Raw genomic sequence first — 23,542 nt, 5'->3', positions numbered from 1 at the left:
AATCACTTGTTCTTAAAACCAGCATTTTTAAGGCCAGAGAGTCGGGAAGATAAAGGGTGAGCTCTCCTATCCTTGTTCTCTTGTAACTGGATCCTAAGAAGCCTCCAGAATCTTTAGAAAAAATATTACTACAATCATATTTCTTCAAACATTGGTAGCCATCCCCATTGGAGTCGTAGAGTTAGTATTGTGGGGGGTAAATTCAATCCAACTTAACCACGCAAAAACTGAAGTGGGGTAATAGCCAAATATCTCCGAGTCTAAATTATATTATACTGCACATAAAGAAAATGATATTTCGACCCATTTCCCAGTATTTTTCACTTCCTATTGCTTCTTTTTTATGGAAAATGAAGCCATGGTTCGTAATATTGTTCAATGCAATGCCTAATCTTGGCTTCCTACTTAGATATTTTCAAGTCTCGTATGTATTTTTAACTTTTACTTTTGAATATTTTTGTCACCTCATGCATACTTATCAGGTCATGATTGGATTTATGGATTCGATTTTCTTGAAAAAAAGAAGAAGAAAGGTTTACTGGAAGTAATTTTTTCATTTAACTCATTTACTAGGATTTTCTTTGAGTTAAACTTTTCTGCAAAATATCCCCTATTTCATAGAAAATAACCACAATACCCCACCTGGTAAAAGAACTAGGATACCCCTTCATAGAAAATGACCAAAATATCCATATAATCATCTTAAGCATTCTAGTGCCTTAAACCTTCTGTGGGATAAAAAAAAAGTAGAATTTTGGTCTCTTATTATTCAATAGGCCAGACCATGTATGAATGCCAGACCTGCTAGAAAATGATCTTTCTGGGCAAGGCATGCATATAACCTTTATCAATTACTGCTTTCAACATGATATTCTATATTCCTCAATAAGACTTCAGTACAGAATTCAGCTAATTCTTATTTGTCAATCCCCAGTTCAATGACATCTATATCTCCACATATTAACATTGACTGACACATCCATTCGTTCAAGAGTCACCTCTCCACATAAAAGTACACCAGCTTCTCTGTGTGTCTCCATAGACACTTCAGGAGTGAGAAACCACAAAAATCAAACTCTTTCAACTCTCAAATCACAACTAATTATGAATATAGAATACTAAAGAATATTCAATTGGTACACATAAAATGAGATTTAGAACAAAAAAAAAGCATCCTGATGCAAAATAGACAAGCGAAAAAAATAAAAATTCAGAACTACAGAAACATGAAGAAAAAAGTGTATTCCTAAAATTACAAACAACAAGCAATCGAACGTCGCAGATAATAGCACACAAAAACTGGCCATCATACCCACATGAGAATACCCTTGCAGAAGCCATACTACACAAATCTGATATTGCAATACCTGCTAGAAAGCGCTCCAACCATCAGAACCCCGCTTAGGTGTTTGACTATCCAAAGATTTGAAAGGCCCACTTGAGCTAAAAGGATCTGAGTCATCAAAGGATGGGAACCCATGGCTCTGGTCTGTAGTGCTACGAATAGAATCAAATCTCGCAAGGCTCTCGCGCGGGGCAAACAATCCACTGTCGTGCATGTTGAAGGAATCAAACCTTGAGTGCATGCTGAAGGAATCAAACCTTGAAGAATTGTCGAAGAAGTGTTGTTCCTCTGACCCTTGGCTGTACGTTGGCGGGGACCCAGAGTTAAACAGTGGAGTGCTAGGAACAGAATCTGCAAAAAATGGGCTCTTCTCCTTTGGAAACATGCTACCTGGCGAGTCTGTTCTAATTGGTGTCAAACCCAATTCACCAGACCCAAAGAAAGGATGTTGCCTGTTTTCATGATCAGAATCCTGCATGGGAATATAAATTTTAAGATGAAAACAAATAAGAGGGGCTACCATTATAAAAAGAGGGTCTTCTGCATGTTTCTGTTTGGAGATAAAGAGGAATATCAAACAGGAAGGACAAAATCATCAGAAAACTAGGAAAAGTAGCAGACTTTTGATTGAGTGGATGAGAGAATATTTAGTTTACCTTGGTGTTAAAGCCCCATATTGAATCCGTATCATCGTTAGTGTCGAAGGTTGGACCCCATGAAGAGTCATCAACATACTTATCGCCGAAAATAGAGGCTTCAGCACCACCATGATCACTGCACAAACAATTGCTCAGAAGCTAAAATGCCTGGATCAACAATTAATATAAAGTAAAACCCTAAGACTACATATCCACTTCACAAAGCAGAATATAAGGAGGAATGCGAACCCTGGTTTTCCAAGAAATGACCTACTGGTCTGAAATTTCAGTCTCTACCCATCGACACTTCTCCAATGGTCACAGTTAATATGTCCTGATATTGTAATTTTAATTGGTTGACTAGAAAAACAAAAGCAAATAATAGAGCCCATCGGTGCAGACTGATTGTTAAAATATGGTTGTTCAGCAATGTTGATGGAAAAAACAAATGTCCTCAATAAAGGAAGTACCATGAAGTTTGTGTTCCTAAATAGAGGAAAGAGAATTTGGGCATGATAAATGAAGTAGAGACCCTGTTCGTTTAAGATTATGTCCACCGATTGTGAGTGCCAAACCGATTATTGGACTCAAATTTAGTCCAATAATCGGTTTGGCACTCACAATCGGTTGACATAATCTTAAACGAACAGGGCTAAAACAAACCAACATTAATAAAATACCAATAGAGCTCGTAGCTATCCCCGTACCTATGACTTTCTTTACCACGGGGTGAAGCATTTGCACCAGCATTGGTTCCAAAGTGTGAACCTGGGAATTCTTGAGATGGACTTTCCAATGCACTTCTTCCCATCGGACTCCCAGATGGGCTTCTAGCTAAATCATCTTCACTTGGGGCATATGCCGATCCACTCTCAGTGACCCGCTCACTCGTACTCAAAGGCTTCTCCAACTTACCATCAGCATTCGATGGAGACATATCTGCAACCGTTGAAGCATCATCCGCAGGAGCTTTTTCATTCCAAACAGTAGTAGACTTGGGCGGCTTTGGCAGAAGCACAACATTTTCGACATCAACAGTAAGCTCTTTGACAACCATGAATCCTGAAATTGAAAATGAAACATCAATCTATTCCGGATAGAGCAGATCTTTGATGAAAGGTTTTATAAGAGCAATTGAAAGTTTCTTCCACTAGGGATAAAGACCAAATACCATAAATGAAATTGATTTTTTTAGACTCTAAGAAACTAATAAAAAATAGGGGAAATACAAGATTACAAAGGTTCAGTGTCCCGCTCTCTCCTTCCCTCTTTAAACTTGGGAGTTTGTGAGCTCATTACCACTGTGAGGAACATAAGAAAATGTAAAGCTATTACTCATACATATTTCTTTGATCACATCAATAGCCACATCTAATCTCCAAAGACCAGCCAATTTATTCTTTGTCCATGAAATAGCATCAGATGAATCTTCCTTCGAAAGAAGGGTTCCACCACGGTCGGGGACGAAAAAGCCCAAGTGTGTCAACAAAGCAGACACCACCTCCTTGTTTGAGTCCTCCCACCCAATCGGTCCGAGGAAGGAAAGCACCACTTCCCGAAAATAAAGTCTAACCACACTAATACCAGTTGGATATGGGTTATTTAAAGAAGCACCATCAAAGTTGATTATATGAGGGTTAGGAGGTGGTGGGTTCCAGTTGGATTTTTATTTTCTCCTCCTTTTTTTTTGAGATTTATTTTCTCCTTCCTGTTTCTATCTAAAATGATCATCTCTCCCATTTTCTATGGAGGCCTTGATAGAGTATCCGCTAAACTCCTTTCCTATGAGAGCCTACGAGAACATGAGGCTGTTAGCCTCCCAATAATCCTATCGGGTGATCTATCTTTGTACTCAAAAGTACAATGGTTTATCGTAAACTCTAGCGACCCGTACATCTTCAACAGAAGGATAATCAGACAAAACTCACACTACCACTATACAATCACCCAAAAATACAAAAAAACAAGAACAAAAACAAGTACTACACCATTGCAGAAGTACAGGTTTCCTTGCAACACAGGTATCTCTGAAAGATAAATAGAAAGAAGAGTAAGAAAAATTATGAACCATAGCCCAATGACAAACGGTATGACTTAGAAAATGCCCACAATTTGAATTTGAATAAAAGCATGTAAAAGCAAGGAAATCCAAGAAGAGCGAGAAATCAGAAAAAAGACGGCTGGTCTCCTTCTCTCGTCTCCCAACTACGATTTTGAGGAAATTCGAGATTCTAAAATCCGCGTATCCAAAACGGCCTCTTAAGCTTGAGAGGAGTGTTAGAGAAAACATTACAGTGACTATGTTGTAATTACACATATCATTGATATATATATATATATATATATATATATATAATGTTTTAGAATCAGCAATAAATGATAAACAGGCCACGTGAATTGTGTTGGCTCTCATATCTCTCTTTTTACTTCCATCACCCTTCTTCCTCTTCTTGCATTATGTACAAAGGTATGAAACAATTATGAACAGAATTATGGAAAAAAGGCACATACTGTTACCCACGGAAGTCAATGAGTAACCTATTGATCTCAGATAATAACAAAGCTAAGTCTAGATCACAAGAATGCATCTGGCCAACATTGCATGTTTATTAGTGGGGATATCATCAGGAGATTCAATTAAGAAATATGTGAACAAAATTTTAGAGAACATGCGTAGCATTTAAAAATGTATCCGGTATGATAATTATTTTTAACATACCTTCATCTTCAAACTTATCCCAATCTTCATCCCAGTCAGCTGCTCCCTCTTGAATGCCAGGTTGCCAACCTTAATTGACAAGCATTGCAAATAATGTGTCAGGAAATGGAAAAATGAATAAGATTCAACTTGAAATGCCAGAAAAAAATGGAGTAAAAAAATGCACGTGAAGCATAATATGAATAAAAAAACAAGACCCATTGCAGAACCTGTTAAGTCTAGAACAGATAAACCTCAAAGTTACACTCCATCAAGTGTAAGTAGCTCACACTTGATGCAACCTAGGAAACAAAAACAGAAAGTTACTATGGAATTGAAGGTACCAAAAGGTAGCTCAACAAGCGCCGTCGGTTTAACGCGTAATCCATATTTCTTGCAACGTTCATTTAAACCTTTCACAAGCTCCTCAAGATCTGATTGTATCCGGTCAGCACGAACCTGGAAAGGCCAGCATTAAAGTGGGTTAAACTAGTTACACATAGCCCCTACCAACTTAGCGTAATCACAATTTACCTGAAGCAATCCATCAGCACTTCCACCTTGTTCCATTTTAACAATTGCATTATATAACTCCATTTTCCTCTCCTACAAATGCATCAGATAGAGTTTAACTAAATATTTACTTACAAAAGGATTAGAAAAGCACGATATATCAAAACAAGTTTACACAACTTCAATAAAAGCCAGCTCAGACAGAAACAATGTTTCAGCTGTCAACCCAGGAAACAAAGAGATTTAAGTACCTGAACATCACGAAATGTTGCCTCTTCAATGGTTAATTTAGATGCTACGTCTCCAACCTGCTTGTACTTCTCTTCATACTTCTTAGCCAGTGATTCGGCCTGAGAATTAAAGCATGTGAGACATAATTTCTGTAGGAAAGAAACTGGGTTTCGGAGAATTAATGCATGTGAGACATAATTTCTGTAGTAAAGAAACTGGCTTTAGGTCAAACAGGTGTACGTGAAGGTGCCTAACCAAGTATCTAGTGTAATACAGAACAGATCCCATTTTTGAAGTTCTAAATAATTGAAGTACAATTTACTGTGTTTGGGTACACGACTACATGAGATCTTCGAATAAGAGTCTGTTAACCAAACAACATTCAAGGTGAAGCAAACAAATTTTACAATAACTGCAAAATAATATGAAGCATCTATACAAAATAAAATCAATATTTGAATTTCAATATATGATGTTAAAGTATACAAGATTAAATACTGCCCTTCTCCAAAAGCTTAAGCTTTTGGAGAAGTCGGTAAGTTTCTAACATGGTATCAGAGCCAAAGGTCTCAAGTTCAAACCTCCCTGATGTCAAAAAAAATAAAAAAATCCACATGCAATGGTCGGCCCAAGGTGGGACCACATGTGCCACGTGCTTGCCAAGTGGGCCACATGTGAGGGGGAGTGTTAAAGTATAAAAGATTAAATACTGGCCCTTCTCCAAAAGCTTAAGCTTTTGGAGAAGTCGGTTAGTTTCTAACATATGCATTACATGTATAATGAACAATAAAATCTTTTTTTTAACTGTAAAAAATCCATTGCCGGGATATAAAATGAACAATAAAATGTTCTTACCAATAAAAAACCAATATATGAATTTGTATTCAATAATATAAGAAAAGTGACTTGTATAGTGATTGCATGCATAGCAACTAAGAATATGTAGATTAAAATTTCATTACAAATTCAAATAGTACAAAAAGAATAAGAGTCAAAAGGTGATCATAGTGGAATCGTGGTTGTAGCAGATGTTGGTAGAAGTAACAGGATGTGACCAGTCCTTTGTAGAAAATTCTGCTACAAAATTCAAAACATTGGACTCCAGCTAGTGAAGCCAACAAAACAACCAACAGTTAGATGAGCGTACTCAAATTGGCATGCAACTAGTCAATTTTTGTAATGCATTAAACTTGAGTGCACCTGTATCAATATTACACAAGGGCCTTAACACATGAACATGTTTTTCCCCATGTAAGAACCAATGTAAACTCCAAATTAGACCACCAATAAAAGGACTGGTCACATGAATTGTTCTAGGGTATTAACTAGGTACCAACTGCAGGCTCTTTAAAATCACAGGTCAAAGGAGATCCACACTGAATTGCAGTCAATGATGACCCTCAAAATACCTTACAAACAAAAATATTAACAACTTTTTCCGAATGGCATCAGATATCATTAAATAGCACGGAAATTCAAGAAAAAACATTATCACCTCATGATGCTCTTTTTTGGGAAATGATCGTACATTACTCTTTACTACAAACATACTAACCAATAGCATGATAAAAAGTACCTTCGAAGACCATTCTCAACATGCATAATTAAGCATGGAATGGGAGTCTAGGATGGAGTGCTCTGTTTGGTTGCCGGGTTTTTTTTGGTTCCTGGGATTTATGTGGTAGAAAAAAACTCCGAGGAGATTGGTGGGAAAAAAAAAGTCCTAGAAGTATCCCGGTAAAATAAAAATCCCATGTTTGGTTGACCGGACTATGGTGGGAAAAAAAAAAACTTTGTTTGGTTGCTTGAACTGTTGGGAAGAAAAAAAATTCTTCTCAAGCTTATTTTTGGTTCCTGGGATTATTTTGGGATGGGATGAAAAGGCAATCATTACAAAAGTGGGATTAAAAAAATTCACCACACAAGCAATCATTACAAGAGTGGGATTAAAAAAATTCTAGTGCTAAAAGGCAACCAAACATGGGATGGGACCAAAATTTTACTAAAACTTCCTGGGACAAAAATTTTACTGGCAACCAAACGGAGCAAGGTCATCGATTTTCAATATAAAATTATTTCTACAACTTCTATAGCGAAAACTTTAAAACTAAAAAGTCCAGAAATCAATTAAGAACATCGAAAAATAAAATGTATACAATACATATTATTTCCATTGAGCCAATATAAGAAAGTATCAAACATAGAAGAAATATAAAATTCCATGGCATTAAATAATAATACCTCACGCCGATCAGCAGATGCCCTTTCAGTAATCTCATTAAGTCGATTGTCACACCTACTCTTGTACAAAACCTGATTCCAAAAGAACAAATTAAGCAATCGATCGAAGAATATTTCACCTAACATGAAACAAAAGTCCTTGCCTACAAAGCTCTAGACATTTAGAATTGTAAAGCAATGGGTACTCGCACATATATCAGCTGTGTATCCTTCAGGCATACTGCATACCAATCATGCAAAGAAACTAGGTAACAATGTAAGAAGTCTCATCATCATCTAGACATAAAACGTATTATACAAGTAAAAGGCTAGAGCTTTTCCAGTTGCTGAAGATAACAACAACAAATGTATATCTCCCCCTAAAAGGCCAAAGCCATTGCCTTATGTACGTTATACCTTAATCCTAAATTCCCAATTCAAGAACACTAATCATCATTAGTGCTACTTTCCATAGCTTTATATTCAATCGCCCCTATATTTTGATTGAATAAAGAAAGCCGTTGTGACTAGGGCTGATTTTATTTATTTTTGAATGATGAAGCATTTTATTAATATGAAAGCAGGGAAGACCCATCGACCAATATGGTCAATAAAAACGGAAAGAAGAAATACACAATCAAACGAACAAACTACATCAAACAAGAAAAAGAGATTGAGGAAGTTGAAAATCTCCATCTAGGCCATGTCGACTCCAAATCGGGCAAGCCAGTCCACGTCACTGATAGCTGATCTCCTTACATGCCGAAAGCAAACTGGTTACACCTCAACTCTATCATGAATTTCTTCAATCATATCTTTGAATCTCGACGAATGGGGGCAACTCTCATCCATCCAACTGATAACATTGAGAGAGTCCTCCTCCATTTTCAGTTTGCTCGTGTATTTACATTCAGTAATCATGATGCCCAGCAAAAGTGTTCACTTTCGCCGCACTAGATTCCTTAGCACCAGTGGAGCAAAAAAAAGGCCCACTTTGTTAAACCGGCATGATTCACGAGAACTCTCCCTACTCCAGCAGGCCCGAGGTTACCAAAGCGCGATCCGTCGAAATTTAGTTTCACCAAACCAGGGTCTGCATGGGCCCACCTGGGAGAAGGCACCTCAAACCTTTCCTTGCTTGCACAAATCTCCCTCCAGCACCTTCGGAGGTCTGTACTAGAGGTAATGTTGGCATTCCCCTCCTTCCATAAGAAACAGATAGCTGCCAGTCACCCTACTCTCCATAGAATCCTCCCTTTTCTCCAAGGCGTGAAAAACCAACGATCCAATAAATCTTTCAGTCGAGTAGGGAACACCCACGACACCCCAAGTCTGCCAACGATGTGGTTCTCAACGTCCCTAGCAAACTTGCAATGAAAGAACAAATGGTCCATTTATTCATCTACCTCCATGCAAAGGGCGCAATGATCGACAATAAGGATTTTACGGTTGAATAAATGATCAACCGTCAGAATCTTATCATAAAAACCAGTCTATCCAAAGTTCCAAACACGCAAACTCTATAAGGTGCAGGGATGTGTCAAACTTTGATCAGATGCAAGGAAAGTGGACTTGGAACAATATGATGATAGAAAGACATGACATTAAACACCCCAGATGAGTTACAGATCCAAACCCTTGTATCACTGTCCAAACCTTTTTATTAGTGCCCACCTTCTTGATGTATCAGGATTCAAGCAAGAGGAGAGTTATTTTCTCGATCCCTCTATAAAAGAAGTTTCGCCTAAAGTTAATCTTCTAGGAGATATGCCCCTCATCCCTTGTGACTAAGGCTGATTTTAACTAACAATCATAACCTATAAGTCTATAAGGCATCCAGATCTTGAAAGCATTGGTTTTTGGATGATGCCACTTTGAGGAAGCATGAATTGTATATTTGGGAGATGCACACACACATAGAGCACAAACATTAAGCAAGTGTAATGCCCACAGCCCAAGAATTGTGATAGGGTCACGGTTGCTTGCCCAGAAACAGCCATCCAAACAGTATGGATGGTCACAAGTAGCATATCTTACGAAATCATATCAAGTAATAACACACACACGCACGCACGCATTTGCAAGTGCATGGACATACGAATGTACTTTCAAGAAAGGGTAGCAAAGTATTGGATGCACAAGTAACTAGAGTTGATGTAGTGTGTCTAAAGGACAAATAACCCATAGCATCACTCTTTTCTAAATGCGTGTATTGTCTCAACTTCTGGATTTCATTTTATCATAGTAGTGCAATGAAAAAGTTGTGTATCCTCTCACTAGATTCTCATTAGGTTCCACAATCGCAAATTACTAATTACAAAAGAAAGGCCTTAAATGATTAGTTACATGCATTATAGAAACATCGTGCTTAGAGATTTCTAGAGAGAGATCTTCAGATTTTGAGATTTTCTCAAGATAGTTCTGGAAAAATAACCACAAAGGGTTAAAAACTAAATAAAAATAAAAGAGAATTTAAAAAACTAACAGTAAACATAAATAAAATGGAAATTCATGGTCACATCACAACATTAATACAAAATATAGAGATCCTGTTCTCTAAAATATCATGTGATTTAATGATCACAGAGATAGTGAGACATTATTGCAAAATATAGAGATCCCAATCTCTACAATTTCACGTGATGTTAATGATCACAGAGATACTGCAGCATTATTGCAAACATAGAGATCCCAATCTCTAAAATATCATGTGATGTTAATGATCACAGAGATATTCTATGGATACAATCAATACAATTTAAGGGTAACATAAAGATTTACCTTCCATTAACAATAAGAAATTAACAACTGAAAAGTGTGAGTGTAGCAATGAAATGTTCAAAATATATAATTAAGAAGCCATAAAAAACATACCTATTGAAACAATAAAAACAATTAACAACTGAAAATACCATTAAAAAAAAACAATTAACAACTGAAAAGTGTGAGTGTAGCAATGAAATGTTCAAAATATATAATTAAGAAGCCATTAAAAACATACCTATCGAAACAATAAAAACTATATAAGAGAAAACCGCTTACAAGTTCTTGCATCTTAGTGCGGTAGAATTCGATCTTCTCTTTAGAATCAAGAATCTCCTTCTCCAATTCTTCAACCTTACATTTAAGAAAATGTAGGTCAGACAGATTTCATTCCATGGTGAGAACATCAATGTACATGGCCAAAAGGCAAACTTGGAAAAGGAAAGAACAGTGATGAAGTATATGAACACATGTATTGTTCTCTAAGAAGTTAATTATATTACTCATGTAAAAATTCTTCCTAAACAGTAAAACAATAAAACTATAACCTATGGCTAGACAATAACCACCGAATGATGCCTTATATTCAAATATTGAACATTCACAAGGATTTCAATCACATACATTTCCCTTGAACACAATCCTCTTCCTGAAAATTAAAATAAAAGCAAATAGAAAAAATTGAAAAATAGGTACTAGAGTAGGATGCATAACATCTTTTAGAAATGTCCTGTTGATTCAGTACAGGAAAATAATCTGCAAACAATAAAAAGAAAAGAGAGAGAAGAATTGACAGTTGTAAGATAAGCTCCAATGTGCTAGCAACCAAATAACCAACTGACTTCGTGCCCATGGTTCCAAATTTCAGCCGAAACAAGTGAGTTTCAGCCAAAATAGTTGGGTATTGATAGAAGCTGACACGAAATCCAGGAAAGTTTTGTTCGACATTTCAACTGTGTCCCACTTCGGTTTCATTTCGATCATGTCAACCGAAACAGTACAACTACATTACAAAAATCCAAAACTTCGATAAAAAACAAAAGCCTGTTTTCAACAAAAGTCCATGACAAGGCAAAGATTTGGCAAAGAAGATGATGGAAATGTCAACATTTATCAACTTTAAATCTCAAAAAGAAAAAAAAAAAAAGGAAGATTTTTAGCTGAAATTGGTGATTGTTTTGTACAAATTAGGACTAGAAACTTCATTTCTTCATTTAATTCTTCTCAATTTCGTCATTTTCTTTGCCAAATCTACTCCAAATATGTTTGGATTTCGTCATCTTCTTCGGATTTCGTCCTGCTCAGACTGTGTCATCTTCTTCATGGCATCTTCCCTAGATCAGTAAAAAAAATCTTCCTTAGATAATCTTTGTCGTGAGGTCACCGTGAGATTAGAAATAACGCCATCATGAGATGAGCGGTGAGGTTACTATGAATTTGTTCCATGTTTTCTCCATTGAGGTAATCTCGGAGCCCTAATTCCTTTTCCTTAGGTTTATGACTTTATATTCTTGCCTTATATTCTTACCCAAAACCCTAATTCTTACCTAGACCCTAATAATGATGTTTTCACTCAAACACGAAAATATGCTATTTTTTTGCATATTGTAATCTTAAGGGATCTTAGGCATGTGTCCATGAGGTAGAATTCAAGACATAATTATAACAAGAAAAATTAGTTCATTTAAAAAAATATTATTTTCTTTGACAATCCTTTAAAATAGGGGAAATCTTTAATTTTATATTAAAATATTAGAAACTAATAAACATTTTTTAAAACATAAAAAAACATAATAGACAATGAACTCACATAAATGGCATAAATCAATACTATTGTATTGTTATATTCTATATACATTTTGAGGTTAGAATAACCTTACTGTTCTAGACATGCGCAACAACGCATGCCACTAAATTTCATGATAGCTGCTAATCTGAGTAAGAAGATGATGACTCCTATTATTGGTGGGCGACCTCCTCTGCACGTTCTTCTTGAGTGACCTCCTGGCTATTCAAACCTCAAAGTATTCGGATGCACATGATTTTCTCACATGGTGTACTATCAAGCTATTTTGAATGGTTGCCTTGCGTATGTGATGGTTTCTAAGTGTGTATTTGTGCTTATTCTAGCATTTCCTAAAGCATCATCGTAAATTTTCATCACTTGCATCTGTTTTAAATCATTTCAGTGATTTTGTAAGGTTTTCAACAAGTTTTTTTTACCAAAACTGACATGTTTCCATCAGTCTTCAAAATGCGGATGCGGGCCAAAACGAGGTTTAAGCAAATCCTAGTCAACTCAGTTGGTGAAGCCGAGTACTCGGTTGGGACAGTTATAACTCGGGAGAGTCAAAGGAGTTTTAATTGACTTTATAAGGCAAAACACGGAGTTGGACAGGAACTTGGTCAAGAGAAATGGGAGACGACGATGATGCGGTGGAGTTTTGAAACTATGGTTTCCATTTCTGTGGTGATTGAAACACATGCCGAAACTGAAATCTAAAACCTTATCTAAGTGTGTGGGGTTTGACTAGTTCATATGGGCATAGTTAAGGCTATGAGCACCCACATACACAAACACATTGTCAAAAAGTTGAGTCATGTGGGTATGGGATGCCATATGACTCATGCACATGAAGAGGCATCATCATCTTCACAGGGGTGGCACCGCCGACACCTTATGCTCATTTTATATACCCACGTTTGGGATAGCTCATGCCTGTTGAGCAACCTGTCTTTGATTATTATGTCCAACAGTACAAGCAGGCATGTGATTAACATGTCGCTACAGAAGTACTTCTTTATCAAGGACCAAATTCATCAACAGATGTAACATGGCGATTATGACAAAGAGACGGATGATGTATTTGAGCTGGCACATAAATCTATGTGGTATTGACATAAAGCTAGGCTTCTTGTGTGTGTGTGTGAGTGGGTGGGTGGGGGGGGGGGGGGGGGGGGGGGGCATGAATGGCCATTGTACTTTATTTATGTTGTACGTTGTCATTATATTTTACTCAGCCATTATATTATACTCCATTATATTGTACTTTCTTTATAGCATTTCATAAAGTTTCATCTTAAATTTTCATCATTTGCACATGTTTCCATACATTTTTGTGATTTTACCAGACTTCTATTAACCACTCCAAAAAAAAAAAAAACAGACTTCTACTGAAATTTTCAACTGAAACTGACATATTTTCATTTCCGTGGCAACCGAAACGAATACTGAAACTGAAATCTAAAACCTTGCTCATGCCTCCAAGTATTTGAGAAGTATTTAGCTATCTTCTTTCTTTTTTTTTGAATGGCAAGTATTTAGCTATCTTATGGAGAGAAAAAAATCTGAATTGGGCAAATTAATCCAGAAAGCCAACTATAGTTTAATTGTAAGTGCCAAAAAAAAAAGTAATTATAATATGAAAGACAAATAAGTAGCAATTATGGTTACCAGAAATCAATACTCTAGATAGTAACTACCAATTCAAACATGAGAATTTTTGTTTATAGGAATACAAAAGGACCAAAAGATTAAAAAATCAGTAGTAATAAAGATATCGACCACAAAAAAAGAAATCAATTGTCCATAAGGAACTCTGAATGTGAAAAAAATGGAAAGTAAAAAGAAAGTGAAGAATAGGGAGAGATGATTAGTACGGTTAGACTATAGTCAAGTGACTGACTTTTTCTTTTTGCGAATGGTTTGACTGAAAAGGTCACATAACCAAGTCTTACCCGCACAGCTAGGTCAGAGTTATCTGATAAAACAACACAGAACTGGATATTTATGTCTCCGAAGTAACTGTCGAAATACATAATTTCTAAAGAATTTCGTAAATATACACTAACTAGCAGTCCAAACCAAGGTTTTAAATTTCGACCGAAATTGGTGAAATTTCGGGTTTCGATCGAGAACGAAATTGAAATCCCTTCTAATCGAAGCGTTACTTTATTTCGATTGAAATTCCAAAATTTAGGTTGAAATTTCACTTATCCTAGGGATGTCACCCAAAAATCTGGATTCTAGATAATTATTTAATATTATCCCGAAATTTCGGAAATTTCCGTCGAAATTATGCACTAGATAATATAGGCATTAAATGATTTCGTTAGATTTCGTCCGAAATTTCGGCTAAAATTCAGTTTTGGTGAGTACCGAAACGCATTCCGAAACCGAAATTTAAAACCTTGGTCCAAACATGAGAACTTTGGTAACCACAAAATTAAAAAAAGATTCAAAATAAAAAAAGATCAACTACAAAAATAAATAAATAAATGTCCACAAAGAGCTGTGGAAGAGGGGAAGAAAATATAAGTAACAGCAAGTGTGAAGGATAGTGAACAATATTTAGTATGATTAGTAGGATTAGATTGTAATCAAGTGTCTTGACCTAATGAAGATCACATAACTAAGTCTTAAGTTAAGACTCATCCACACAGCTAGGTTAAAGCCGTCAGTGGCTCAACAAAGACAGAACTGTGGAAATACATCATTTCTATAGAATTCCTTAAATTATCTCTAACCTTCGTACTACCCTTGAGATGAGGTGGGCCCTGACTGCACTCCACCCGGCGATTCATCTCAACAATCTCGTGCCTATAGAACTAAGCTTACCTCCTCTCTTTCATCGAATGTCTTCCTATCTCCACTAAGCCGATTATAAGGTTTTAAGGTGGCTTCCTTACGTGGATGCGGCTAACCAGGATCACATACTCCTACTCAGTATTCGTCACTCAAGAAAAATATATTCTATCCAATCGTCCATATAATTATGTCGAAGGTTCCTTACATTCATGAATGCTCGCAACCACATAACTCTGTACTTTTATTCACCATTGAAGGAAATAAATTTAAACCATTCATCTATATTAATATGTTTTATCAAGCTTCTGATATCAGTCTACATGTAAAGAGTTACCAATCCTATCAACGATCTGTAAATATAGCAAAAGTAAGTCATATGTAGAAGGTAGCCGAAAATTATTCAAGCACCCAAATCTGAAAGATTTCTTTTGGGAAATGGTGAGTGTATATAAAAAGACATGAAAGGGAACAAACTTAAAGGGCTTCTCGGTGCCAGCAATAGAAGCTCAACAGTAGGAGCAACCTAGAAAAAATGCATTATTATGGAATAGGGATGATAACTTTATTAGACGGCCACACCTGTTAGCGTTCAGAAAAATAAAAAATTTTTGGAAAATTATCAAATATAAGTGCTGGAAGACAGTTTCTCCAAAGCGAAGTGTATAACTCGTCTTGCACTCCTATCTCATCAGACAGTCATCAGGAAACTCATTCAACCACCCTACTAATTGGTTTCCCTTGAGAGCAGTTTTTTTATTATTATTATTATTATTTTTTGCTTTTGTTTTTGAGCCATAATAATGGAAGTATATAACAACATACAGTAAAGAATAGATAATATTGACCTGAGCTATCGGTAAACATGCACGGACAAGTGAGAGTATACGAAGGTCAGTGCAACAGTCCACATGAAGCACCCAAATAACATATGGAGAAACCCATATAGCTGGAATTGATAAAATCTCATAGGAAAGAATGCATCTTGTATCTAGATCTATGTGTAAGATTTTGCATTAGTGGAACAAAAAAGTGGCAAATCAAAAGCAAGTACCTTTTTGTCTGCCTCCGTTGCATCTTGAAACTTTGAGTTCAGTGCACTCTGCTCCTCCTTACTTAGTTGGTTTACAAGGTGTTTCTCCAATACCGGCACTCTAGACTTTGGCTGCATGGACTGAGCTGCACCATCAGCCTGGGGAGGGACTGGAATTTGGGGAGGTGCCTTCAACCCAGTTGCAGGTGTTATAGGTCGCATTCCAGGGATTCCTTGCTGTTGTTGGAAGCCTAATCAAAAGAATAACATGTAACAAAGACCAATATGAAAATAAGAAATCAAGAACAAAGAAGTACAGAAAAAGGAAGAGCTAGAATAGATACAAAAAGGAACACAGATCCCTGTAGAATGCTTTAGAGTATTGTATGCAACTTCCCAGGAAAAAATAAGAAAGAGGGCGGGGTCAAGATAAACAACAGCAATAACTATTTATCTGAAAAATACCAGGAGAGGGCTGCCAAGTTGCACCGCGATATGCAGTTGCGGGTTGACCTGCTGTAGGGAACAACTCATCTAGCCCAATACCGCTTGGGAGAACTGCAGGAAAGGGACGACCTTCTCTGTAGCGCTCCATCAAATATAGTGCAGTACAGAACTCTCTCAGTGAAAGCATGCTGTCGTTATCCTGGTCAGATAAGTCCCATACCTGCTTCAAGACCTCTGTCAAGTGCAGATAGAAATAGCTTTGTGAGCAACTAAGCATACCACACTTTGATGATAACAAGATTGTAGTCTTAAAAAATTAAATTTAGAAGATACAGAATTACTGACATTCCAAATAAATATTCCTTGGAAGAGAGAGGAAGAACAACAAAATACTACATGATACACTTGCAGTTCAAGCAACATGGAAGATTGAAGTCGAAAAAAGAAAAAGAGAACATTTTTAGAACATTGATAGAAAAAAAGAGAGAGATCTTAACTTTGATTATCGATGATGACATCTCATGGTTAGTGCTGTATCTATACTATAGGATAAATCGAAGCACCCTCCTACTTTGAAAGGGGACAGTAAAAGAAAAAAACCTAAGTGTTAGTCAAAGTAGATGCAACAAGTCTCTTCAACCTTTGGTCGTCACTTCCGTTTCTGTCCATCCCTAAAAATCCTCCATGAATCTCTCTCCCTTCCTCTTTCAAAAATCAAAACTAAGTTTTATTTAAAAGTAAACTAGCATTCATGGCACATGCTATGCCTAGTGTAAAATGGTGAGCCCCACGCAATCAAAACCTGAGGGATAAAATGGCGGGCCCCATCCTATGCATGGGTTTGGGTGGAGATGGTGCGCCCCACCTATGCGTGTAAAATGGTGGCCCCACTCCATCAAAACACCAAATGTAAACTGGTGGGCCCAACCCATGATAGCATAGGGGTAAAATGGTGGCCACAACTCCTCAAAACATGAGGTGTAAAAAAATTCATGAAAATTAATATTCTAAAGAAAAAATGTCAGGTCTATTAGGGTTGTAATTTTCCTTAAAAAGGGGAAACATGTATATTTTCTTAGAATAAATTTAAAACTAAAATATAATAAAATAAGGAAATAAAAAAAGACGTATAAAAAATGAAATTCTATATTATAGGATATTTCCCTAGAATTTCGAATATGTATTATATATTCCAATAAACATTGTAGCAACACAGGTTCTATTATAAAGTTGGGCATCAAGCTTGTAAAGCACACAATTTTATATTTGTTAGTTTGTTGGCTTAGTAGAAATTTTTTTATTTGTTTTTGTTCATCACACGTGCCTTTGCACTGGGAGCCTCGTGGACTGGACCGCCCTTTTTTTTATATGTGCCTTTGTACTATTGTATTCTAAAGAAGTAGTTGGAAGAGCACCTCTGGGCAGTCTCCAACTCAAGAAAAGATTGCGCGCCTGTTCACCAGTAATTTTCCCATCTCTGTCTTTGTCTACCTCCACAAACACCTTGGTATACGTTTGAATGGCAGATGGAGTGATCTTTGGCCATGGAATATGAGGCTGGCTAGATGCAGTACCAACAGCTCCAACTGAAACACCAGGTCCCGTTAATCCTGAAGTACTCTGAATTGCATTAAGTTGGTTCTGTTTAACCAGTGGTGGGGCCTGTTGAGGCTGATTAGTACCAATTGACAATGTGCTCAAAGGATCAAGTGGGCCCTGCTTAACTGTAGGTTGAGGCCCAGTAGTTGTTGGGGCAATAGCAGATGAGTTAGATGTGTTACTAACAGAAATTGTCGATGTAGGACCCGCTTGCTTTGGTTGAGATGGAGTTGCAGAGAAGACATCCCCTCCAAAAATTGAGTCAGAAGAAAAACCATTTCCAGAGACGGCCAATGCCTTAGCATCCTTATCTGTGGGTTGGAGTGACGATAAGCCTATATCTTGTGGTCTTGGTGAAACCACAGACGTTACCCCAGATGATGCTTGTGGTCTAGGTGGTAATGAGGCGGTTGGCCCGGGTGGTGCAAATCCAAACGCACCCTGCGTCATGGAGGGAGTAGTCCCTCTATTAGGGGCTTGTGAAGCTGCCCCCATTTGCATCCCACCCGGCCTCACACCAAGCCAATCAGTTGAGACATTAGATACAGCTGAGTTTGGAGGGCGAGGACCCCCCATACTACCTCCCCCCGGGAATCCTTGACTGGGACCCTGCATTGGAAGTGAGGAAGCACCGGTTGTGGCTTGAGAAGGCCTCATGAACTGATTTCCTTGTGAGGGGAAAAACTGTTGGTTCATACCCGCATTTGGAAGTACCTGTGGTCCTCTGAAGCCAAGATTTTGAGATGCATTTGGTGTCACTGCACCCATCTGAGTGCCAGGTTGTGCCATGGAATTTACCTGAGGTGTAGCAGTGGCCACTGGATTTATCTGAGGTGCAGGAATCTTAGCTGCAGCCGGACCAAATAGGGCTGCCTTAACCATATCAGGTGTGAGTTCTCTCCCACTTTGTGCCACTGTTACAAGTTTCAACGCATTATAGAACTCCGTCCGACCAAGGAAACCAGTCCGGTTCTGATCAGCATGCATCCAAATCTGCAAACAGCCAGAACGATATTATAATTCAGCAGGAGCAACAAACAGAAGTCACTAAAATATCCCTCTCCTGAATCTGATCAAAGCACACACACTAAATATATCTAGAGATTTCTCTATGCATTAAAAAGATCCATAATGCACTTCACATGAATAAATACAAGATTCTAGACAACATGGCTAAATTTTTAGCACATTTCCTTCCCTGGTCAATTCCAGAAGACAAGAAGTGTTGTAAAAGTTCAACACTAAAGCAGCAGAAACAAAAGTGAGAAACATTGAATCGGAGTCTATGAAATGAACCTTAAATTCCCTCTTCCTTTAAGTAGATATTCAAACAACACGATTTGCTAGGGAGTTACAGCCCGCTATCAAGGAAAGAGCTATCTTGATGAAGTTTAGGACCTTCTGTTTTAGACACTGATTATGGGTTTGACTCCTCCTTTCCACTTTGGATTCCATTGCTTTCACAGTCAGCCTTTTGGCCTTTTTAACGGTTTCTCTAATGTCAGTCACACAAACACAGTCACGTGCAAATATGTATGCATCAAGAGAATAGGAAAATTGCGAAGAAGAAGAAGAAGAAGAAGAAGAGGAGGAGGAGGAAGAAGAAACTGTGTTTGTAAGTGTGCCTTCATACTTAGTTTTGTGCTCAACATCACAGAATTGCTAGAAGTTAAGCTTTTTCCATAGTGGTGATTCCCTCGTGTGCAGTGTGGAGGGAATCATATATATATATATGATGAGTTGTTTCATATAAATCTCTAACATTCGTGAATATTATTATTGAAAGTGATTTGAAAATTGTAATTCTACCCCTCCCAAATCATAACGTCTTCCTTGGAATGTCTAGCAATGTTGGTGTAAATTTCAGAACCTGCTACTGCACATTTCTTGGAATTTTTCACATGCATAGAGAGAGAGAGAGAGAGAGAGAGAGAGAGAGAGAGAGAGCAACAATATTGCTTATGTGCTTGCATCCTTACAACAGACACTGTTCCATTACGACAATATTCCAAGTTATATTTTTTAAGCTTTGCAAACAGGAATTATAGCTTAAAAATATAACTTGGAATATTGTCGAAATGGAACAGTGTCCTTTGTAAGGATGCAAGCGCACAAGCAATATTGTTGAGTTGAGTTTGCAAACAGGAATCATAGGTCAGGTCCTTATAACTTCCATTTTCCAGAGTCTAAGCCTATGTGGTTGACTTGTAATATAGATCTAAGAAGTACACCCTTATTACTTTGTAACTTTTCTCTTTTACAACGGACACTGTTCCATTTCGACAATATTGTTGAGTTGAGTTTGCAAACAGGAATCATAGGTCAGGTCCTTATAACTTCCATTTTCCAGAGTCTAAGCCTATGTGGTTGACTTGTAAAATAGATCTAAGAAGTACACCCTGTTACTTTGTAACTTTTCTCCTTTCATTTGTTTGCATACCTAATAAAAGATCAAGAGCATGCATATATATCTTTTAACTGCCAGGTATTCCCTACAGCATTTGGGTCTTTTAGAAGCATAGTATCATATTTCTTGTGCTTGCTTCTTTTACAAGTCAGTTCTGCATCGGAGAACCAGGCAAGGACGAAGAAAAAAATCCTCAGAAACCCCAAATTAACAAGCCCAATGCCAGGATTAAACCTATCCGACCTCTAAACAAATCACTAACCACCACTGCCTTGGAATTCTTCAACATGTGGGAACTATTCCCATAGCATAAACCGGACATGATAAAGAAAATGTCAGCATCTTCTAGTGGAATGGAGGATAATGGTAAGTCCCAAGAAAACTAGCGGGTGTGAAACTTAAAAAGATCCGCTAAGGGCGTGTTTGGTTGCACAAAAACTTTGATGGCTTACGGGTTTTGCTTGGCATTTGGGTGTCACATCACCAAAACCCCTTGTTTGGTTGCCAATTTAGCATTGACATCCCAGGAGACTCCCAGGTATGTCTCTTGGCTAATAATTGGATGTCTGGTGATCTGTCACCCTTTGCCCCTCCCTATGATATCCAAGCCATAATCAACAAAAAGGAAGAATTTTGCTTGGATTTCTTGGAAATGATGTTTCTTCTCTTTTTCTTCTCTGTTTCTCACTCTTACCACTCTCATCTCTCGTTATATTTATATTGGTAATGACACCCTCTACGACTACTCTACAAGGTTGAAAACCAAACACTACTTACTGCTATTCCCTGAGGTAAGTACCAGGCAAATCAAAGGAACTAGCTGAGGACTGAGTAGAACTTAGTGTCAGAAGAAAAAGTATTGGTCATTGACTCCCATCCTAAACAACTAATTGAACCACACAACAAACGCTTGCTTAGAATTTTCACTCCAACTCAATCTAAAATTTGACGAACCCAAGCGTGCTTCAACTCCAAGTGTCATGAATCAAATTCAAGCCCGTCGGACAGTAAAAACATGAACGCAAAGAAATGAATCAATCAAAATGTTGCAAACAGCCAAACACCCCATCTCTTCCAATACTATAACAAATAAATCAAGAACTGATGTGATCTGGGCTTGATGGCTTTGACATCTTTAAGAAACATTTTATTTATAGTTTTTATTTTTCTTTTGTAGACACTGTCTATTTTGGTATTTGATTAAGCTATTAAAACCTTAACATGAATCTTGGGACTGGTTTGTACTAATTTCAAGTGTAGCTCATATAGCTCCTATAAGTTCTCCAGATTAACCCGCGAACCCTCTTTTCTGCATTAAGAACTAGTCATAGATATCATTGAATTACAGTTTCTATTCATCAAAAATGGCCAACCTAATAAGAAATTCTCAACAAATGATTCCAGAAAAACAAGGGTCAAAGGGATATTCATACAATCAAAGCACACATAAAATCAAAACAGGAGTTATCTAAGGGAAGTAGGGCATAAAAAAAAACCTGGGCAAGGATGTGTTTGGGCAAATTGAATAGTTGAAAGAAGGCCACAGCTTCAGCACCACTAATCCTCCCATCCTGATCCAAATCCGCTCTCCGAAAATACGCATCAAAAACCTCCATGTTCGGAGCTTGGTCTCTCTGAGCCATTCTAAGCCCACAAATGAATCAAAATTCGGAGGAATTCACAGATCGGGAAGTCAAATTATAATAAAAAACCCCAGGTTTGGAAACTCAAAACGAATGGGGAAAAGGAGGAATACAAGGATCACAAGGAAGGGAATTCAAAACCCAAAAAGTCAATAACAGGAAGGGATGAAGATGAGGGTTTAGAAGATCTGAGCTACGGAGGAACGGGTGGAGAAACAGAGAATTGGGTTTTCTCCATGTAATCGAAAGGCTTGTGGGTGTTCTACGGTTGGATCGAGGATGGACGAAAGATAGATTTGGGGGAAGAGACTTTCCACGCTTTGGGCATTTGGAATACAAAAACCCCTCTGTCTTTCTCTCTCTCTCTGGATCGAGGAAATGATGACAGAAAGAAAGGACGGATTTGAGATGTTTATCGTTTCATTAATAGATGGGTCATGGTAAATTCGCTCCTACTGTAGGATAATTCGCATCCCTATTAACGTGAATTGTGGCAGACTTTAACGCTTTTTAAACGTCAATTCACGTTCAGGGATGCGAATTATCTTACAGGGGGTGCGGATTTAGTATTTCCCTAATAGATCTAATCAAAGTGCAAATTCCTGATTGTAATATTATGGTGGACCCCACATGATGTTCACAGGAAACAGTACCCATAAGAGATCTCGACCATCAGATTAAATAGTTTTTTGGAAGCCACTTCAATTAGGATTAGACATGATCTTTTGAGGAGCATTGTGAATTTGTGATCCATTTTTGGCCTGTTTATGGGGAGAGAGTAAAGCATTTTTGGTGTAATCCATTGAACTTGAGTGATCATTAATAAGGAAAAGTATACTTCTGTGTAATCAGCACTACTTTATTTTGATGAGGGCACTCCTGACTTTATTCAAAATACGGTATGACCCGCACCATAGGATGATCTAAACCATCCATTAGATGGGCCACAGTCTAAATAGGTTGTGCACTAAAAATTATTTCCATAGGTTGATCCTAACCATCCGATCTATAGAGGGTTAGCATCAAGCCTCTAACATTCAGATTTGAGGGTTAGGATCAACCTATGGAAATGATTTTTAGGGCACAACCTATCTAGGCTGTGGCCCATCTACTGGACGGCTTGGATCATCCTATAGTGAGGGGCCATGCCGTACTTTTTAATAAAGTGAGGAGTGCTCTCATTAAAATACAGTAGTGCTGATAACATTTCCCATAATCTATAACATCATAGTTTGCAATGTGATTCCCAGTAGTAGGAAAAAAAATTGAATTTCGAACCACAGAAATTTTGAATTAGCTTGCAATGAAATTCATATTCATTATGACAGATTAGTGAATTAAGAACCAATCAAACGTGAATTTGATCGTGTGTACTGAGAACAAACTATCTAGGGTTTAATGAAAAACAAAATAAAGTTGA

At 37.4% G+C, this 23,542-nt stretch overlaps 1 protein-coding gene across 1 annotated transcript; it reads right to left on the bottom strand.

Moving 5' to 3' along the window:
* Positions 1-1,078: 1,078 nt before the first annotated feature.
* Positions 1,079-22,505, bottom strand: LOC143886702 (uncharacterized). Its single transcript, XM_077390785.1, has 13 exons — positions 21,976-22,505; positions 17,889-19,065; positions 16,492-16,707; positions 16,048-16,277; positions 10,688-10,762; positions 7,667-7,738; positions 5,446-5,544; positions 5,216-5,287; positions 5,026-5,140; positions 4,703-4,771; positions 2,691-3,045; positions 2,002-2,119; positions 1,079-1,817 (listed from the first exon to the last, which is right to left on the bottom strand). The coding sequence occupies exons 1-13, from the start codon at positions 22,120-22,122 to the stop codon at positions 1,371-1,373; spliced, it is 3,192 nt and encodes a 1,063-aa protein (XP_077246900.1). The 5' UTR covers positions 22,123-22,505; the 3' UTR covers positions 1,079-1,370.
* Positions 22,506-23,542: the final 1,037 nt, after the last annotated feature.

The sequence above is a fragment of the Tasmannia lanceolata genome, unplaced genomic scaffold (assembly GCF_043159265.1).
Source record: "Tasmannia lanceolata isolate RefF3 unplaced genomic scaffold, GAP_Taslan_0.1 ptg000011l, whole genome shotgun sequence".
In the NCBI taxonomy this organism is placed as follows: domain Eukaryota; kingdom Viridiplantae; phylum Streptophyta; class Magnoliopsida; order Canellales; family Winteraceae; genus Tasmannia; species Tasmannia lanceolata.
Note: the sequence above shows the minus strand (reverse complement) of the source record. Positions and strands in the feature narration are given on the sequence as shown.

Excerpts from the sequence above, each read along its gene's own strand:
- LOC143886702 (XM_077390785.1), bottom strand. The coding sequence starts at position 22,122 with ATGGCTCAGAGAGACCAAGCTCCGAACATGGAGGTTTTTGATGCGTAT. Across the intron at positions 19,066-21,975 it reads CCAAACACATCCTTGCCCAG|ATTTGGATGCATGCTGATCA; the intron begins GTTTTTTTTTAT and ends GGCTGTTTGCAG. Across the intron at positions 16,708-17,888 it reads GAGTTGGAGACTGCCCAGAG|AGGTCTTGAAGCAGGTATGG; the intron begins GTGCTCTTCCAA and ends TGCACTTGACAG.